The 17266-nt window shown below is 46.3% G+C and overlaps 1 protein-coding gene across 3 annotated transcripts in view; it reads left to right on the top strand.

Annotated features, from left to right (window-relative positions):
- Positions 1-4693: 4693 nt before the first annotated feature.
- Positions 4694-17266, top strand: part of LOC107969600 (zinc finger protein 814) — a 46371-nt gene continuing 33798 nt past the window's right edge. Inside the window, exons 1-3 of one of the 3 annotated variants that reach the window (XM_024351715.3) lie at positions 4694-5240; positions 9433-9562; positions 11550-15913. In XM_024351715.3, coding sequence (XP_024207483.1) covers positions 5208-5240; positions 9433-9562; positions 11550-13120 — 1734 coding nt within the window. In that variant the 5' untranslated portion in view covers positions 4694-5207 and the 3' untranslated portion in view covers positions 13121-15913. Of the gene's footprint in view, positions 5241-9432; positions 9563-11549; positions 15914-17266 lie in introns of those variants that run through there. The other 2 variants (XM_024351716.3, XM_054673030.2) reach the window with 2 other exon arrangements.

Raw genomic sequence — 17266 nt, 5'->3', positions numbered from 1 at the left:
CTCCCAACCTCAGGTGATCCGCCTGCCTTGGCCTCCCAAAGTGCTGGGATTACAGGCGTGAGCCACACGCCTAGCTCTATGTCTCATTTTCTAGCTCTGGCTCTCATTCAGTTCTTGGACATGGTGCCATCCTTGTTGAAGTCAACAGGGTAGGGATCAAGCATGATAGAGACCAGCTGGGCAACACAGCACAACCCTGTCTCTACCAAAACAGCTGGGCATGGTGGCAAATGCCTATAGTCCTAGCTGTGTGGGAGACTGAGGTGGGAGGATCATTTGAGCCCAGGGATTTGAGGTTACAGTGGGCCATGGTTGCCCCATTGCACTCTATCCTAGACAGCAGAGTAAGACCTTGTCTCTCACCTGGCGAAATTAACAGAAGCTTTTCATATTACTTTGCTGAAAGCTCTTAAATTGGTTTTGCTTAACCTATAAACAACTCCTTTCAGAAAACAAGTATTCCGTTGTGAGAAAATTACCTATCATGCCATGAGGTTGGATGGAGGATTGTATGAACCAACTTAATTCAAAGGGGATTGACCAGGCATGGTGGCTAACGCCTGTAATCCCAGCATTTGGTAGGCCAAGGCAGGTGGATCGCCTGAGGTCAGGAGTTCGATACCAGCCTTGCCAACATGGTGAAACCTCGTCTCTTCTAAAAATCCAAAAATTTGCTGGGCGTGGTGGTGGATGTCTGTAATCCCATCTACTCTGGAGGCTGAGGCATCTTTTTATGTATTTATTTATTTTTTTGAGACATAGTCTCACTCTGTCACCCAGGCTGGAGTGCAGTGGTGCAACCTCTGCTCACTGCAACCTCTGACTCCTGGGTTCAAGTGATTCTCTTGCCTCAACCTCCCAGGTAGCTGGGATTACAGGCGTGCGCCACCATAACCATACCCAGCTAATTTTTGTATTTTTAGTAGAGACAGGGTTTCACCATGTTGGCCAGGCTGGTCTTGAACTCCTGACCTCAGGCGAGCCACCCGCCTCAGCCCCCCAAAGGGCTAGAATTACAGGCATGAGCCACCACACCCGGTAGGCGAATCGCTTGAACCCAGGAGGCGGAGGTTGCAGTGAGCTGAGATCGCACCACTGCACTCCAGCCTGGGTGACAGAGTGAGACTCTGTCTCAAAAAAAAAAAAAAGAAGAAGAATAATAATCTCATTTTAAAGCCAAAACCATCAGACTGACCATTCCAATTATGTGCTGAGCATAATTTAATCTCTTGGACATTGGTGCTAACATTTCTCTGAGATCCTAAGCTTTTTCACCATCTACTGATGTTTCCATAGACCCACTTCTGTCAAAACTGTTTAATAATTACCTAGTCAATGTTTTCTTGTTTTTTGCTTTTTATATTTTTGGGGGAGCGGGAGGGAGACGGAGTCTCGCTCTGTCGCCCAGGCTGTAGTGCAATTGCACGATCTAGGCTCACTACAACCTCTGCCTCCCGGGTTCAAGCAGTTCTTCTGTCTCAGCCTCCAGCACTTGCTACCACGCCTGGCTAATTTTTTTTTTTTGAGATGCCTAGGCTGGAGTGCAGTGGCGTGATCTCCGCTCACTCCAAGCTCCGTCTCCTGGATTCACGCATTTCTCCTGCCTCAGCCTCCCCTGTAGCTGGGACTACAGGCACCCGCCACCAGGCCTGGCTAATTATTTGTATTTTTAGTAGAGACGGGGTTTCACCGTCTTAGCCAGGATGGTCTCGATCTCCTGACCTTGTGATCTGCCCACCTCGGCCTCCCAAAGTGCTGGGATTACAGGCGTGAGCCACCACGCCCAGCCTACCTAGTCAGTATTAATAGGCTTTTGTATCTTGCAATTTACAACTGTTTCTCTTATGTAATATTAATTTTTCATGCAGAACACTCCCTCCTCTCAAATCAATGATAATCACTTCCCATCAATGACATGAACTCATGGCTTTTACAAATGCCCAGTATGAACAGATGGAGAGCACCAACTTTAAGTACTGTTTGAAATGCTTGTTCTTTAGTGCCGTAAAGAAATAGCACTTGACTTGGCCGGGCGCGGTGGCTCATGCCTATAATCCCAGCACTTTGGGAGGCCGAGGTGGGAGGATCACCTGAGGTCAGGAGTTCAAGACCAGCCTGACCAACATGGAGAGACCCCATCTCTACTAAAAATACAAAATTAGCTGGGCATGGTGGCGCATGCCTGTAATCCTAGCTACTCAGGAGGCTGAGGCAGGAGAATCACTTGAACCTGGGAGATGGAGGTTGTGGTGAGCCAAGATCGCGCCATTGCTCTCCAGCCTGGGCAACAAGAGCGAAACTCCGTCTCAAAAAAAAAAAAAAGAAAGAAATAGCACTTGAACATAAATTTAATTTCCTCAGCAAGGCCATTTTTACTTTCTGCAGAAACGGTGTACTCGCCAGCAGTTTTGCTGTGAGATTACACTGAACAAAGGAAACAGGGTCATTTATAACCTGCCTGACGCATCCACCTTACTGCTGTGTCCGGTTTCCACTGGCTAAATACAAATTCACATTCTGTATTTGTCCTGATTGACTAGCAACTTAGAACATTTTTAAAAGAGGCAAAGGCAAGAGGAAAACGAAGGAGGAATTAACTTGTGGAATGCTAAGAAAGGCAAAAACACCTTCAAATAAGAGGAACAGGCTATGACAATGCTTGCTTGGACCAGTGTAAACATGCCAGGGCAAATATTTAGGCTAAATTGTGGGAGCTAAGAACATAAAGTACATGGATTTTTTTTATTACGGCTAGAAGATATTTAAGAATGTTAGCACAGGTCTTTGAATAAATTTTGCTTCTAAGAGAAGTTACTATTTATTCCTAATTAGATGGGAGGAAAGTCTTTGAAGAGGAACCTGTACTTTACTTTTTACAGACTGTAGCCATCACTACTACCAAGATACCATTTATTTTATTGTTTTTTGTTTCTTTGTTTGAGAGAGTCTCGCTCTGTCGCCAGGCTGCAGTGCAATGGTGGGATCTCAGCTCACAGCAACCTCTGCCTCCCGGGTTCAAGCGATTCTCCTGCCTTAGCCTCCTGAGTAGCTGGGACTACAGGCGTGTGCCACCACACCCGGCTAATTTTTTTTTGTATTTTTAGTAGAGACGGGGTTTCACCATGTTAGCCAGGATGGTCTCGATCTCCTGAACTGGTGATCCGCCTGCCTCGGCCTCCCAAAGTGCGAGGATTACAGACGTGAGCCACCGTGCCCAGCCTTATTGTTCTTTATAAGACTGATGTCAAATTACTAAAAGGAGTTGAATGTAAGTTAGAATATCAAGTAAAGGATACTAAGTGGGAAAAAGTGTTGTTCAATTAATTGAATGCTATAATGATTTGTGAACCCCCCAAATTTGAGACAGGTCTCAGTTAATTTAAAAAGTTTATTTTGCTGGCCAGGCGTGGTGACTCATGCCTGTAACCCCAACACATTGGAGGGTGAGGCAGGCGGATCACGAGGGAGATCGAGACCATCCTAAACAAGGTGAAACCCCCGTCTGTACTGAAACTACAAAAATTGGCGTGATGCCACGTGCCTGTACTCCCAGCTACTCGGGAGGCTGAGGCAGGAGAATCACTTGAACCCGAGAGGCAGAGGTTGCAGTGAGCCGAGATCGCGCCACTGCACTGGAGCCTGACCAAAGGGCGAGACTCCGTCTCATAAAAAAAAAATTTATTTTGCCAAGGTTGAGGACACATGCCCATGACACAGCCTTAGGAAGTCCTGATGACATGGGCCCATGGTGGTTGGGGTACAGGTTGGTTTTATACATTTTAGGGGGACATGAGACATCAGTGAATATATGTAAGAAGTACATTGGTTCCTACCAGAAAGGCGGGAACAACTCGAAGCAGGGAGGGGACTTCCAGGTCACAGGTAGACAGGTAGAGAGACAAATAGTTGGATTCTTTTTAATTTCTGATAAGTCCTTCCAAAGGAGGCAATCAGAATAGGCATCTATCTCAGTGAGGAGAGGGAAGACTTTGAATAGAATGGGAGGCAAGTTTGCCCTGAGCAGTTCCCAGATTGACTTTTCCCTTTAGCTAAGTAATTTTGAGGCCACAAGATTTTCCTTTCACAGATTCTATCAGCAGGAGAGTTGTTTTCTGTAGGAATCACAGAGATTCAGCTTTGCACTCCTGCTGTAGGGGAGCACATCCCTAACTTCCTTCATTTGCCTTAGGCACTCTAAGGCTTCTGAGGGCCTTCGGACACACTATAACACAACAACGCTTATCAGCCTCTGCTTCCAGTGCAGGTATTTTGCGACTGAACGACTGTTTCAAACGGTGTGGTAATTTGGATTTTTAGCCTTTGGGAGAATCCTAAATAATAGTTTCAGCTTGAGCTCCCTATTATTTACCTTGAGCTCCCCGAAATCTGAAACAGTATTTTTCCAGATTCTTGAGTGATTAGTTACAGACACTAGTCTCCAGGAATCTCAATATGGCTTCTAAGGCTAGGTGAGACCCCTCCTCTGCCCTAGAAAGGCGCCTTTTTTTTTTTTTTTTGAGACAGAGTCTTGCTCTGTCGCGCAGGCTGGAGTGCAGTGGCGCGATCCCAGCTCACTGCAAGCTCCGCCTCCCAGGTTCACGCCATTCTCCTCCAGCCTCAGCCTCCAGAGTAGCTGTGACTATAGGCGCCCGCCACCACGCCCAGCTAACTTTTTTTTTTTTTGAATTTTTAGTAGACACGGGGTTTCACCGTGTTAGCCAGGATGGTCTCCATCTCCTGACTTCGTGATCCGCCCACCTCCGCCTCCCAAAGTGCTGAGATTACAGGCTTGAGCCACTGCGCCCGGCCAGAAGGGTGCGCTTTTTAAGGAGAACCCCTGACCTGATGGCGGGCTTTTCCTGCAGACGGACTCTGGGTATCGCCCTCTTTAGCGCCATGGAAAGTGGGGAACTACATTACCCAGAAAGCTCTGCGTTAAACGACAGCCGGTCAGAGCCAATGAGCACTCGGAAAGAAGGCATTTCCACGTGTGCACGTAACGGAAGGCCAAGACTTCCGGGGTCTCTAGTAGCGGCTGTGTATCGGTGACGCGGGTGTTTCCCCAGTTTGTGGCCCCTGAGTGCTGGGTGGGACCGCGGTGACTGAACCTAGAAGGTGGAGAGGAATCGTCCTCGGTGCCCAGAGGCGGCTCTGCAGCCCCGTGACGGCGACCACTGCTCCCGGGCCGTGCTTCCCCAAGTAGTCCGATGGCAGCGGCTGCGCCGAGGCGCCCGACTCAGGTAATTGTGGCGCCTTCTGTGCCCTCACGTCACCCCATCGTCACCCAGGTCCTAAGCCAGCGAGGGAGCGGCTCCTGCTCACGGGTCTGTAGCCGGTACCCGGCGTAGGAACACTGAGGCGCTCGCAGGAGGGGTCCCTGTGTAACTGTCCAGTGGGTTCACCTTGCCAGCTGCCTAGACAGAGCCGATTTATGAAGACTGGGGAATTGCAGTGGAGAAATAGTAATTGACGCAGAGCCGTCAGGCTGTTCTGGAGACAGGAGTTTTATTATTACTCAAATCAGTCTCTATTAGCATTCCGGGATCAGAGTTTTCAAAATTAATTTGGCGGGTAGGGGCTTGGGAAGTGGGGAGTGCTGAACGGTCAGGTTGGAGATGGATTTATAGAGGGTTGAAGTGAGTTTTTCATGCTGTTTTCTGTTGTGGGTGGGATGGCAGAACTGATTGACCCAGATTACCGGTCTGTGTGTTGTCAGCTGATCCATCTAGTGCAGGATCTGCAAAATACCTCAAGCACTGATCTTAGGTTTTACAATAGTGATTTATCTTCAGGAGCAACTTGGGGAGGTTCAGACTCTTGGAGTCAGAAGCGGCATGACCCCTAAACGGTAATTTCTAACGTTGTAGCTAATTCGTTAGTCCTGCAAAGGCAGGCTGTTCTCCAGGCAAGAAGGGGGTCTTTTCAGGAAAGGGCTATTATCAATTTTGTTTCAGAGTGAAACCATGAACTGAATTCCTTCCCTAAGTTAATTCAGCCTATACCCAGGAATGAACAAGGACAGCTGAAAGGTTGGAAGCAAGACGGAGTCAGTAAGGTCTGATTTCTTTCACTGTCATAATTTCCTCAGTTATAATTTTGCAAAGCCGGTTTCACCTGTTTCTGACACCCGTGGGATGCGGTGGGGAGAGCAACAAGCACAGGGAGGGGCGCAGGCAATGGCCTGGAGATGGACGGAGCCGGGAGGATGGAACCTGTCTGGAACAAAGTGTGAGGTGGAGCTCTCCCTGGAAGAGTAAGCAGGCCAAGGGCTGTGCATTCAAGGTGAGGACGCTAGAAGCCATGGAGAGTTTTGAATAAAGGAGGGACATGATCCAAATCCAGGCTTTTAAGGTTTCCCACAGGACATTCAAAGGAAGAATATCGTAGAGAGGATGAAGACTTTGGGGTCTTGGGAGGTTGAATCCTTTTTGTAGCTCACATAGGTGGTAGAGATGACATTTTGCACTGAGACAAGCAGGTCAGACAACCAGCCTGAGTGCCACCTGGCTCCGGGGACAAGAAAGGGTTCAGGGAGTCCTGAGCTTATCAAATCCCGTGACATGTTTGTAATGTCTGCCTCTCCCCTCAGGCACTCCTGGCTGCAGAAGCACTTAGGGAACCCACACAGGGAAGTGGAGGGTGTTCAATCCCCTCATTGGTCCTGACCCCATCCACAGGTTCTCTAGCTTGTGGTGTGCTGGGACTCTTAAGTGCCATTTTTTCAGTCCTTTGATCCGAGGACCCTGGAGAATCTCTAAAGCCAGGATACTGAGGCCATGGCAGGTTATATGCAAGTATGCCCATTTCTGTCAGCCAGTGTAAACACTCTTGTAAGATTAACCCAGGATTTGCTACCAGGTTGTGAAATGCTTAGAGATAAAAAGGATCAAAGTCAGAAGGTGATATTACCACAGTTCTACTGGCTACCGGCTTCATCTGGTTGGACCTTGGTGCACACACTATGGGTTGAGGGAAGAGGAAGAAATGTCAGAGATAAGGCTCCTGCCATAATCCAGGTGAGGGTTAGTGGATCAGATACGTGGCAAATCACATGAGTCTGGATACAGGATTCACTTTTTGTAAAGAGACAGCTAGGTTTTCTTTCTGTCTGTCTTTTTTTTTTTTTTTTTTTTTTTTTGTGGAGTTTCGGTCTTGTTGCCCAGGCTGGAGTGCAATGGTGCAATCTTGGCTCACTGGAACCTCTGCCTCCCGGGTTCAAGCGATTCTCCTGCCTCAGCCTCCAAGGTAGCTGGGATTACAGGTGCTTGCCACCACGCCCAGCTAATTTTTGTATTTTTAGTAGAAACGGGGTTTCATCATATTGGCCAGACTGGTCTCGAACTCATGACCTCAGGTGATTCGCCTGCCTCAGCCTCCCAAAATGCTGGGATTACAGACATGAGCCATCATGCCTGACAGACAGCTAGGTTTTCTAATGTGGATGATAAGGGCATGAAAGAGGAATCAGGCATGAGCCCAAGGTTTTTGATCTTAGCAGCTGTAACCATGGACGCTGCATCAGCTGACATGAAGTTGGTATTGACATAATATTGACTGTGGATATCAAGAGTGTTGATTTGGCCATATGAAGAGTCAGTGACCAATAAATGGTGGCATCAAATGGATAACTAGACATACAGGATGGGGTATCTGGGAGGGTGTTGATACTGGAGACATCCAATATATGAAAGCTAATGGGTGAACTTCAGTACGTTAGTTATGGGTCCATTTAGGAGGACATGCTTCAGATTTTGGTGGTAAATCTTTTCAGGGGCCAGGAAGGTGTGACTACAGGCTGAGGAGTGGATCTCTTACTTACGTCCCTGAGTGATGTTATTGGGCTTCCTAAACACCTGACAGGGTGTGAGTGACCATCATGGCAGGATGTATCAGACAGTAGAGTTTGGAAGGGGACATAGACATCCGAGGAGAGAATAGACGAGATAGATGCATGCAGAAGCATAGGAGTAAGGAAGATGACACTTATGCCTGAGTTGGTGCCAAGTTGTAACTATTTATCACTGTCTGGACTCATAAACGTTTTGATATGACTTTGGGAGTGCCTGGGGAGTTTCATTCAGCCTGGTGCATATGGGCAGTGAAAAATATGCTCATCTGTGATAGTAGATGTGGTTTGGTTCACAAATCCAGGGGCTGGGCTTTAAACAGCATTAGATGGACAGAGGAGGGTTGCTACAGCTGAGGTCTCAGCTGGTGCAGCACAAAAGTGAAATAGGTCCATGGATATCTGAAGCCATATGTGGTTCTGTGTGGCTATGGAGTCATTCCGGGAGACGTTCACAGGATGATTTGGGATTACCACTGCTATTGTAAACCATGGAAATTCTGTGTTAATATTGGATCCTATTTGTATTTGTCAAGCATAGTCTGGATGCTTATCCACATTTTGGTATAAGGCCAGAATTGAAGGCCCAATATGATGTGTCACTTTGACATCTTGTGAAAGTGGGACAACCTTAAAAGGTGTGAGTACAAATCTCATTCCCACTCTGCTCTCTTGAATAATGTATCCTAGCCTAACAGCCCGTTTTATCAAGGTGATAAGGCAGGGTTCCAGGTTGTTATATTTTGTGGTGGGTTTCAATTCCATCCCTACCAGCAGAGTTATGGAAACAAACCATTGCATATTCCCAAGGGAATCATGGGCCGTTATACCCTCTTCATCTTGTGAAATAATTTTATTTGTGGGGGCTGGGTGCAGTGACCCACCCCTGTAATCTCACTTTTGGAGGCCAAGGCGGGTGGATCACTTGAGACCAGGAGTTCAAGACCAGCCTGGCCAACATGGTGAAACCCCCTCTCTACCAAAAAAAAAAATACAAAAATTAGCCGGGTATAGTGGTGCGTGGCTGTAATCCCGGCTACCTGGGAGGCTGGGGCATGAGAATCACTTGAACCCAGGAGGCGGAGGCTGCAAAGAGCCAAGATCATGCCACTGCACTCCAGCCTGGGTGACAGAGCTAGACTATGTCTCAAAAAAACCCCCAAAAAACAAAGTTCTATTTGTGGGGATGCCAGAGAGAGGCTGATGGTAGGGAAAACTCAGGTAGGGGTGGCCATGGGGATGTGTCTTTGCAGTATAAAGAATGATGTATATTTAGAGAGGGAGTTTGTCCAGTGGGCTCAGGCAGCTGCCCTGGGCTTTACATGAGCTTGGATATTGCTATTCAGAAGGGGATGGACCTTTTTATGTCAGGACCTCAGCATGGATACCTGTTTGTCCACTTACTGCTTATTGCTGATGGCAATTGACCAGTGGGCCCATGAAGAGACAAAGGCACTAGTGGACATAGTTTCAACACTATGTTGGGGACCTTGGGAGGAGGATGGGCAAGGGTGGGCGTGTGGGAGAGGTGGGTTGTGGTACCTCAGCAGAGGGGCTGCTTGTGGTTTCATCTGTCACTATCATAGCAGGGCACTGTGACCTTTGAAGATGTGGCTGTGAACTTTTCCCAGGAGGAGTGGTGTCTTCTTAGTGAGGCTCAGAGGTGCTTGTACCGTGATGTGATGCTAGAGAACCTGGCTCTCATATCCTCGCTGGGTAAGTTGCTCACGCTCACCTTTGTGACCTGAGCTAGTGTTACTGTTCCCCTGTTTTTCATTGACAGGACTGTCTTTCTCACTTAAGGAGCCTGGACACAGGTTCCTTCTACACTTCTCTATGTAAGTTGTGTGGTTGGTAGAAGTAAGGTGTGTGTATTGCCTTTTCCTCTCCTTAAGCACCTCCAACACCTGCTTTGCTCCAGGCTCCCAGGGAAGGAGTCAGAGTCAGGAGTCTAATAGGCACCTAAGTGTATCCACTTTGCCTGCTCTCTGGCTGTCAGGTGACTGTCCAAATCGGTAGCTCTTGTGTGCCCAGGTTCTATTAACACTTCCTTCCTCTATCTGACAATGCTTTGTGCCTCCCTGTGCCAAGAATTGCCTTCATTGACATTGTCACTACCTACATAGACCATAGACTCTTCTTGCAAGACCCTGCTTAGGAATTCTTTTGTAATACTTACCTTACTCTCCTGTGGGCTGTCAGGTGCTTAGTTGTCCTGAGCTAGTGTTGGGTGTTCATCTCTGCTCTCTCTCCCTTCATACTTATATCATCCAGTCCTATGTACTGGGTGTGAGATGGAGAATCCTCCGTGTTTGACAAGATGTGGTTCAATTCAGGCTCATCACGATAGGCTCAAAGGGAGCCTGTCCCTCAGGAGTGCCATGCTGGGGGAGGGCATGACTTCAGGGGTTTATCCAAATCATACCAGAAAGCATTTATATTTGCCAAGTATTTTTGTGGCAATATGAGTAGGCACACACTATTTGTCTTTTTCTCCCCATTGTTGAGAGTTTCACATGTGTTAGTTCTGTACCTTTTCACTTCTACTGTGATATCCACCCCAGCACTAATACTCACATCTCACCCATTTTTCTTGTGCTTTCATCTGCACTTGTCTCTGATATTGGTGTATCGATTACGTATTAGGAAGTGTATGCCCATGGTTAAACCATCCATGACCACCCTCTGCTGTGTTGTACTCATGTTTTCTTGGTCTTGACATATGCTTCTATATTTATATTTTTTGAGATGGAGTTTTGCTCTTGTTGCCCAAGCTGGGGTGCAATGGCACAATCTTGGCTCATTGCAACCTCTGCTTCCCAGGTTGAAGTGATTTTCCTGCCTCAGCCGCCCAAGTAGCTGGGATTACAGGCCTGCGCCACCACACCTAGCTAATTTTTTCTTTTTTTAGTAGACACAGGGTTTCACCGTGTTAGCCAGGCTCGTCTCCAACTACTGAACTCAGGTTATCCACTTGCCTCAGCCTTGCAAAGTGCTGGGATTACAGGCGTGAGCCACCGCGCCCAGTCCATATGCTTCTACATAGCACTCACATGTCATTAGGAGATAAGGTCCCGTACACAACTTGTGTTTAGAGGAAGGAGCTGTGGACCCTGCCTCTACTTCCTGTGTTGCCTGTATGCTTGTGCTTTTTACATCATGAGGCCTCCTGGATTCTGTGACCTTTATAGCCCAGTAATGCTAGGCAGCTCATTCTTCTTCTTCTTCTTCTTCTTCTTCTTCTTCTTCTTATTATTATTATTATTATTTTGAGATGGAGTCTCGCTCTGTTATCCAGGCTGCAGTGCAGTGGTGCGATCATGGCTCAATGCAAACCTCCACCTCCCGGGTTCAAATGATTCTCCTGCCTCAGCCTCCCGAGTGGCTGGGATTACAGGCGCCCACCACCACATCCAGCTAATTTTTGTATTTTCAGTAGAGATGGGGTTTCACCATGTTGGTCACGCTGGTCTTGAACTTCTGACCTCAGGTGATCCACCCGCCTCAGCCTCCCAAAGTGCTGGGATTACAGGCGTGAGCCACTGCGCCCGGCCAGCAGCCCCATCTTCAACTTGAAGCCAACATTGTGTTCCTGCAAATATTTCTATAGATTAATTCCTCAATTTGTGAGACGTACTTGTGGGTGGGCTGTGCCTTCCCGTCGGAGGTACTTTGCACTTGACCAGCATTTTCTTGCTCTCAGGTTGTTGGTGTGGATCAAAAGATGAGGAGGCACCTTGTAAGCAGAGAATTTCTGTACAAAGAGAGTCTCAGAGCAGGACTCCTAGGGCAGGTGTTTCTCCTAAGAAGGCTCACCCCTGTGAAATGTGTGGCCTCATCTTGGAGGATGTTTTTCACTTTGCTGACCACCAGGAAACTCATCACAAGCAGAAGCTGAACAGGAGTGGAACATGTGGAAAAAACTTGGATGACACTGCAAACCTTCATCAGCACCAGAAGCAGCATATTGGAGAGAAATTCTACAGAAAGAGTGTCAGAGAAGCATCGTTTGTAAAGAAACGTAAGCTCAGGGTGTCACAGGAGCCATTTGTCTTCCGCGAGTTTGGGAAGGACGTTCTGCCCAGTTCAGGATTGTGCCAAGAAGAAGCCGCTTACCCCGTAGAGAAGAAAGACAGTGAAACTACGCATGGCCCACCCTTTCAGGAGGGAAAAACTAATTACAGGTGTGGAAAACGCACAAAAGCCTTCAGCACCAAACACTCAGTTATTCCACACCAGAAACTTTTCACTAGAGATGGATGTTATGTGTGCAGTGATTGTGGAAAATCCTTTAGCAGATATGTCAGCTTCAGTAATCATCAGCGAGATCACACTGGAAAAGGACCTTATGATTGTGGAGAGTGTGGGAAATCTTATAGTCGAAAGAGCAGCCTTATTCAACATCAGCGAGTCCACACTGGAAAGACAGCTTATCCCTGTGGGGAGTGTGGGAAATCTTTTAGTCAGAAGGGCAGCCTTATTAGCCATCAGCGTGTTCACACTGGAGAAGGGCCTTATGAGTGTGGAGAATATGGGAAATCTTTTGGTCAAAAGGGTAACCTCATTCAACATCAGCGAGGTCACACTGGAGAGAGAGCTTATCACTGTGGGGAATGTGGGAAATCTTTTCGTCAGAAGTTCTGCTTTATTAACCATCAGCGTGTTCACACTGGAGAAAGGCCTTACAAGTGTGGAGAATGTGGAAAATCTTTTGGTCAAAAGGGCAACCTCGTTCAACATCAGCGAGGTCACACTGGAGAAAGGCCCTATGAGTGCAGGGAATGTGGGAAATCATTTAGGTACAGATCCCACCTCACTGAACACCAGAGACTTCACACTGGGGAAAGACCTTACAATTGTAGGGAATGTGGGAAATTATTTAACAGGAAGTATCATCTTCTCGTTCATGAGAGAGTTCACACTGGAGAAAGGCCATATGCGTGTGAGGTATGTGGGAAATTATTTGGTAATAAGAACTGCGTGACTATACATCAGAGGATTCACACTGGAGAAAGGCCGTATGAATGCAGTGAATGTGGTAAATCATTTCTTTCCAGCTCTGCGCTTCATGTTCATAAAAGAGTTCATTCTGGACAAAAGCCTTACAAGTGCAGTGAATGTGGAAAATCCTTTGCTGAATGTTCCAGTCTCATTAAACACAGGAGAATTCATACTGGAGAAAGGCCTTATGAATGCACCAAATGTGGAAAAACATTTCAGCGAAGCTCTACCCTCCTTCATCATCAGAGTTCCCACAGGAGAAAGGCCTTATGAGTACAGTGAATACGGGAAATCCTTTGCTGAAGCATCCCATCTCGTTAAACACAGGAGAGTTCATATTGGAGAAAGGCCTTATGAGTGCTGTCAATGTGGGAAACATCAGAATGTCTGCTCTCCTTGGTCTTAAGAGACTTCGCGTTGGAACGGAGTCTCATTCTGTCACCCAGGCTGGAGTGCAGTGGTGCAATCTTGGCTCACTGCAACTTGGGCCTCCCAGGTTCAAGTGATTCTCCTACCTCAGCCTCCCAAGGAGCTGAGATTACGAGTACACCACACCATGCCCGGCCAAATACTTGGTTTTCGGTACCACAAGAACTATGAGCTGGTTATCCACTTCATGTGGAATCATAAGTGTCCCCAAGTGACAATACGTATAGATTGCTGGGCAGTGAAACAGTTAAGATGTCACCGTAGCTTGCTTTCTATTCAACATCTTTCTAAGATTACCTTACTATTTCTTTTGTTCCAAGTTTGTATTTCCTCAGAGTTCTCACATATGGAAAGGATACACACTTTGTAGAAACAAGAACTTTATGTTATCCAAGTTCCAGGATAGCCATGAGCTCCAGTTACCTCAGAGCTCCGAGTCCTCTACTCAGTACCCGTTGAGATTTATGTGTTCTGAGGCTTTTGTCTTCTAGCTACTTACTTCATTCTCCATGGGTAACGTCATCCATCCACATTAACTAATTTCCTCACTCCAAGCTCTTTTCTAGAGATAATCTCCAGTCCCTGTGCAGACACTGTCATTGCACTTTCTGCTGAAACGGTAGTTTCTTGCCAGCAAGGTGAGATTATGGAATCCAGAATCTTTTTTCAGGGGCCACATGCCCATTTCCCCACTTGCATGAATGTCGACACTGCAGCCACAGTTTTGGCCGTAAATGTGAATTTGGCAAGTAACCACTGTTCCCAAATTGGGAAATGTCCCAATCAGAAGAAGATTATCTGGGACACTGATACTGACAGGGAGATGGGACATTCTGAGGGACCCGGAGGCAGGGTGCCACCTCCTCAGCTTCCCTGAGGGCTGCCTAGAATCTCTGTTTCCTCTCACTCTGAATTATTCTTCCTCTCATGACTGACCAAACACATGGAACCTCACAAAGTCCGTTTTAAGAGCTTTATCTTGTGAAGTGAAGAACATGAAGACAGTTTGAATCAAAGTTATTGAGTGGACACTTAATGTCTTTATAACATTTTTTACATATGTGTTTGTGTTTTGGGGGGAGCATAATTTGCAAATGGAATATCTGTTATTTTACTAAGATGCTTCATGGATACAAGAGTTAAAACTTCCTGTCCCATTTAGTGAAACAAAAGGTTAAGAAATGTGGATAAAGCTTGTAAGTTAGAAATGGCAAGATAATCAGCTATATGAAGAATCTCAGCTGGGTGTTTTGGCTCAGGCCTGTAATCCCAGCACTTTGGGAGGCTGAGGTGGGCGGCTTACAAGGTCAGGAGTTCAAGACCACCCTGGACAATATGGTGAAACCCTGTCTCTACTAAAAATACAAAAATTACCCAAGCATAGTGGTGGGTGCCTGTAGTCCCAGCTGCTTAGGAGGCTGAGGCAGGAGAATTCGTTAAACCTGGGAGGCATAGGTTGCAGTGAGCCGAGATTGCACCACTGCACTCCAGCCTGGTGACAGAGCGAGACTCCGTCTCAAAAAAAAAAAAAAAAAAAAAAAAAAATCTCAATCCCTAAATGTTACCTTTTATAACAGCAGGTTATATGGGCTTAGATATTATCCCTAAATTTTTTTTTTTTTTTTTTTTTTGAGACAGTCTCACTCTGTCACCCAGACTGAAGTGCAATGGCATGGTCTCGGCTCACTGCAACCTCCGCCTCCCAGGTTCAAGTGATTCTCTTGCCTCAGCCTCCCGAGTAGCTGGGCCTATAGGTTCCCTCCACCACGCCCAGCTAATTTTTGTATTTTTAGTAGAGATGGGCTTTCACTACGTTAGCCAGGCTGGTCTCAAACTCCTGACCTCATGATCCACCCCCCTCGGCCTCCTAAAGTGCTGGGATTACAGGCATCTGCCACCGCACTTGGCTTATCCCTAGAAATCCTATGATAGCATGATGTATAGGCACCTAAAGGCATGGCACTTGAGAAATGTGAATAAAAGATTGTAAATTACAAATAGCAAGGTACAGTCAGATGTTAACAGTCTCAACCCCTAAATGTCACCTTGTATTACAGTATGTTATATAAGTACATACAGGCACATACATGAAATAGTGATACTTCATTCTCAGTAATATTTTTCATCCTTCTCACTAGAAAGATCTTTGATGATTTTTAATCAACATAGGAGTTTCAATGATATCTAGAAGTTTAAAAGGGCTCGTTCAAACAAATTATGACTATACACCCTGAAGAGTATGTGTCTGTCTCTTGTGGTGTAAATTTTTATTTTATTACACCCAATTATGTTCCCACAAAACCTTTATAATTGGGAAATTAAGGAGCCTTCCTCGGAAATGGAGGTTGCAATCAGCTGAGATGGTACCACTGCACTCTAGCCTGGGCAAAAGAGCAAGGCCCTGCCTCAAAAAAAACAAAACTTTTTTCTTCATAAACTACAGTTTATATAGGCAAAACTTTCAGTACTAAGCAATTTTAGTCTCTGCAGGCTCTTGTCTTGAATTAAAACAATTTTTGTTAATTCTCTTACGAAGTTAAATCTTCCTGCTTGTATGGAACTTATATGTTGAAATTTTTTTGTACAAAAGATTCATACATCTTTCCTGTTTGAAATTATTTTACTGTGCTTCATCAATCTAATGTTTGTTATTTTTATTACACCAGTAATTTCCTCATTGTGTTGAATCTGAAAGTGGCATAGAAATTGATACATACCTAGAAATGTTTAGCCAGTCGGTGTGTATTTGATGTAGCAATTTTTTCCTTTGAATCACATACTCTAAGAGAAGTAACTTCCTCTTGCTAACCTCTACTTTGCCTAAGTGATGAATTAATCCTCTTTAGATGATTATAGTTATCTTTTCAACACTTAGCAAGAAAGAATCTATAAAGAAGAACTATAAATCTGTAAAGAAGAACTTTCCCAGCCGGGCGCGGTGGCTTTGGTTCAATGCTTCTCAGCCTTTTGGCTAAGATCAAGTGTGAGACGCAGTTTCACTCTTATTGCCCAGGCTGGAGTGCAATGGTGAAATCTCGGCTTACCGCAACCTCCGCCTCCCAGGTTCCAATGATTCTCCTGCCTCGACCTCCAGAGTAGCTGGGATTACAGGCACCCGCCACCACACCTGGCTACTTTTTTATATTTTTAGTAGTGACAGGGTTTCACCCTGTTGGTCAGGCTGGACTTGAACTCCTGACCTCAGGTGATCCACATGCCTCGACCTCCCAAAGTGCTGGGATTATAGGCATGAGCCACTGCACCCAGCCCCCAGCATCATTTTCTTCAGAGAACATTCGAGGATTCTTCATGATGGCTGGGCTTTTTTTTTTTTTTTTTTGAGACGGAGTTTCACTCTTGTTGCCCAGGCTGGAGTGCAATGGCACAATCTTGGCTCACCACAACTTCTGCCCCCTGAGTTCAAGCAGTTCTGCCTCAGCTTCCCGAGTAGCTAGGATTATAGGCATGCACAATCACAGCCGGCTAATTTTGTATTTTTAGTAGAGACGAGGTTTCTCCATGTTGATCAAGCTAGTCAGGAACGCTCGACCTCAGGTGATCCGCCCGCCTTGGCCTCCCAAAGTGCTGGGATTACAGGCGTGGGCCACCACTCCCGGCGATGCCTGGGCTTTCATTGGGTATTAAGTCTACAAACAGCACCTTCAATTTAAACTGTCAATTACAGTTCTTAAGATTTAGGAAGTGATGGAGCTTGGAAAGTTATGAGATTACAAAATCCGTGAAAGTCCATTAGAAAAACCACAAGATGGAAAAACGTATAAACCAGGCCACAAAGAAGCTTCAGAGGTCCCTGCTGTCCCAGGGACAGATACCTGCAGTGTCCAGCATCTCAGTGAACATGACCTGCTTTCAAAGGCAGGGGCTTAAAGCGAGGGTGGCATGGGACCGGTGGAGGCAAAGTGTTGGGGTGATCAGACCCAACACCTGGTCACTGGGGCTATGAAGTCTGGCAGAGTCAAAGGAATGAGA

The sequence above is a fragment of the Pan troglodytes genome, chromosome 20 (assembly GCF_028858775.2).
Source record: "Pan troglodytes isolate AG18354 chromosome 20, NHGRI_mPanTro3-v2.0_pri, whole genome shotgun sequence".
Taxonomy (NCBI): domain Eukaryota; kingdom Metazoa; phylum Chordata; class Mammalia; order Primates; family Hominidae; genus Pan; species Pan troglodytes.
The sequence above is the reverse complement of the archived record's forward strand: the minus strand, read 5'-3'. Positions and strand labels throughout refer to the sequence as shown.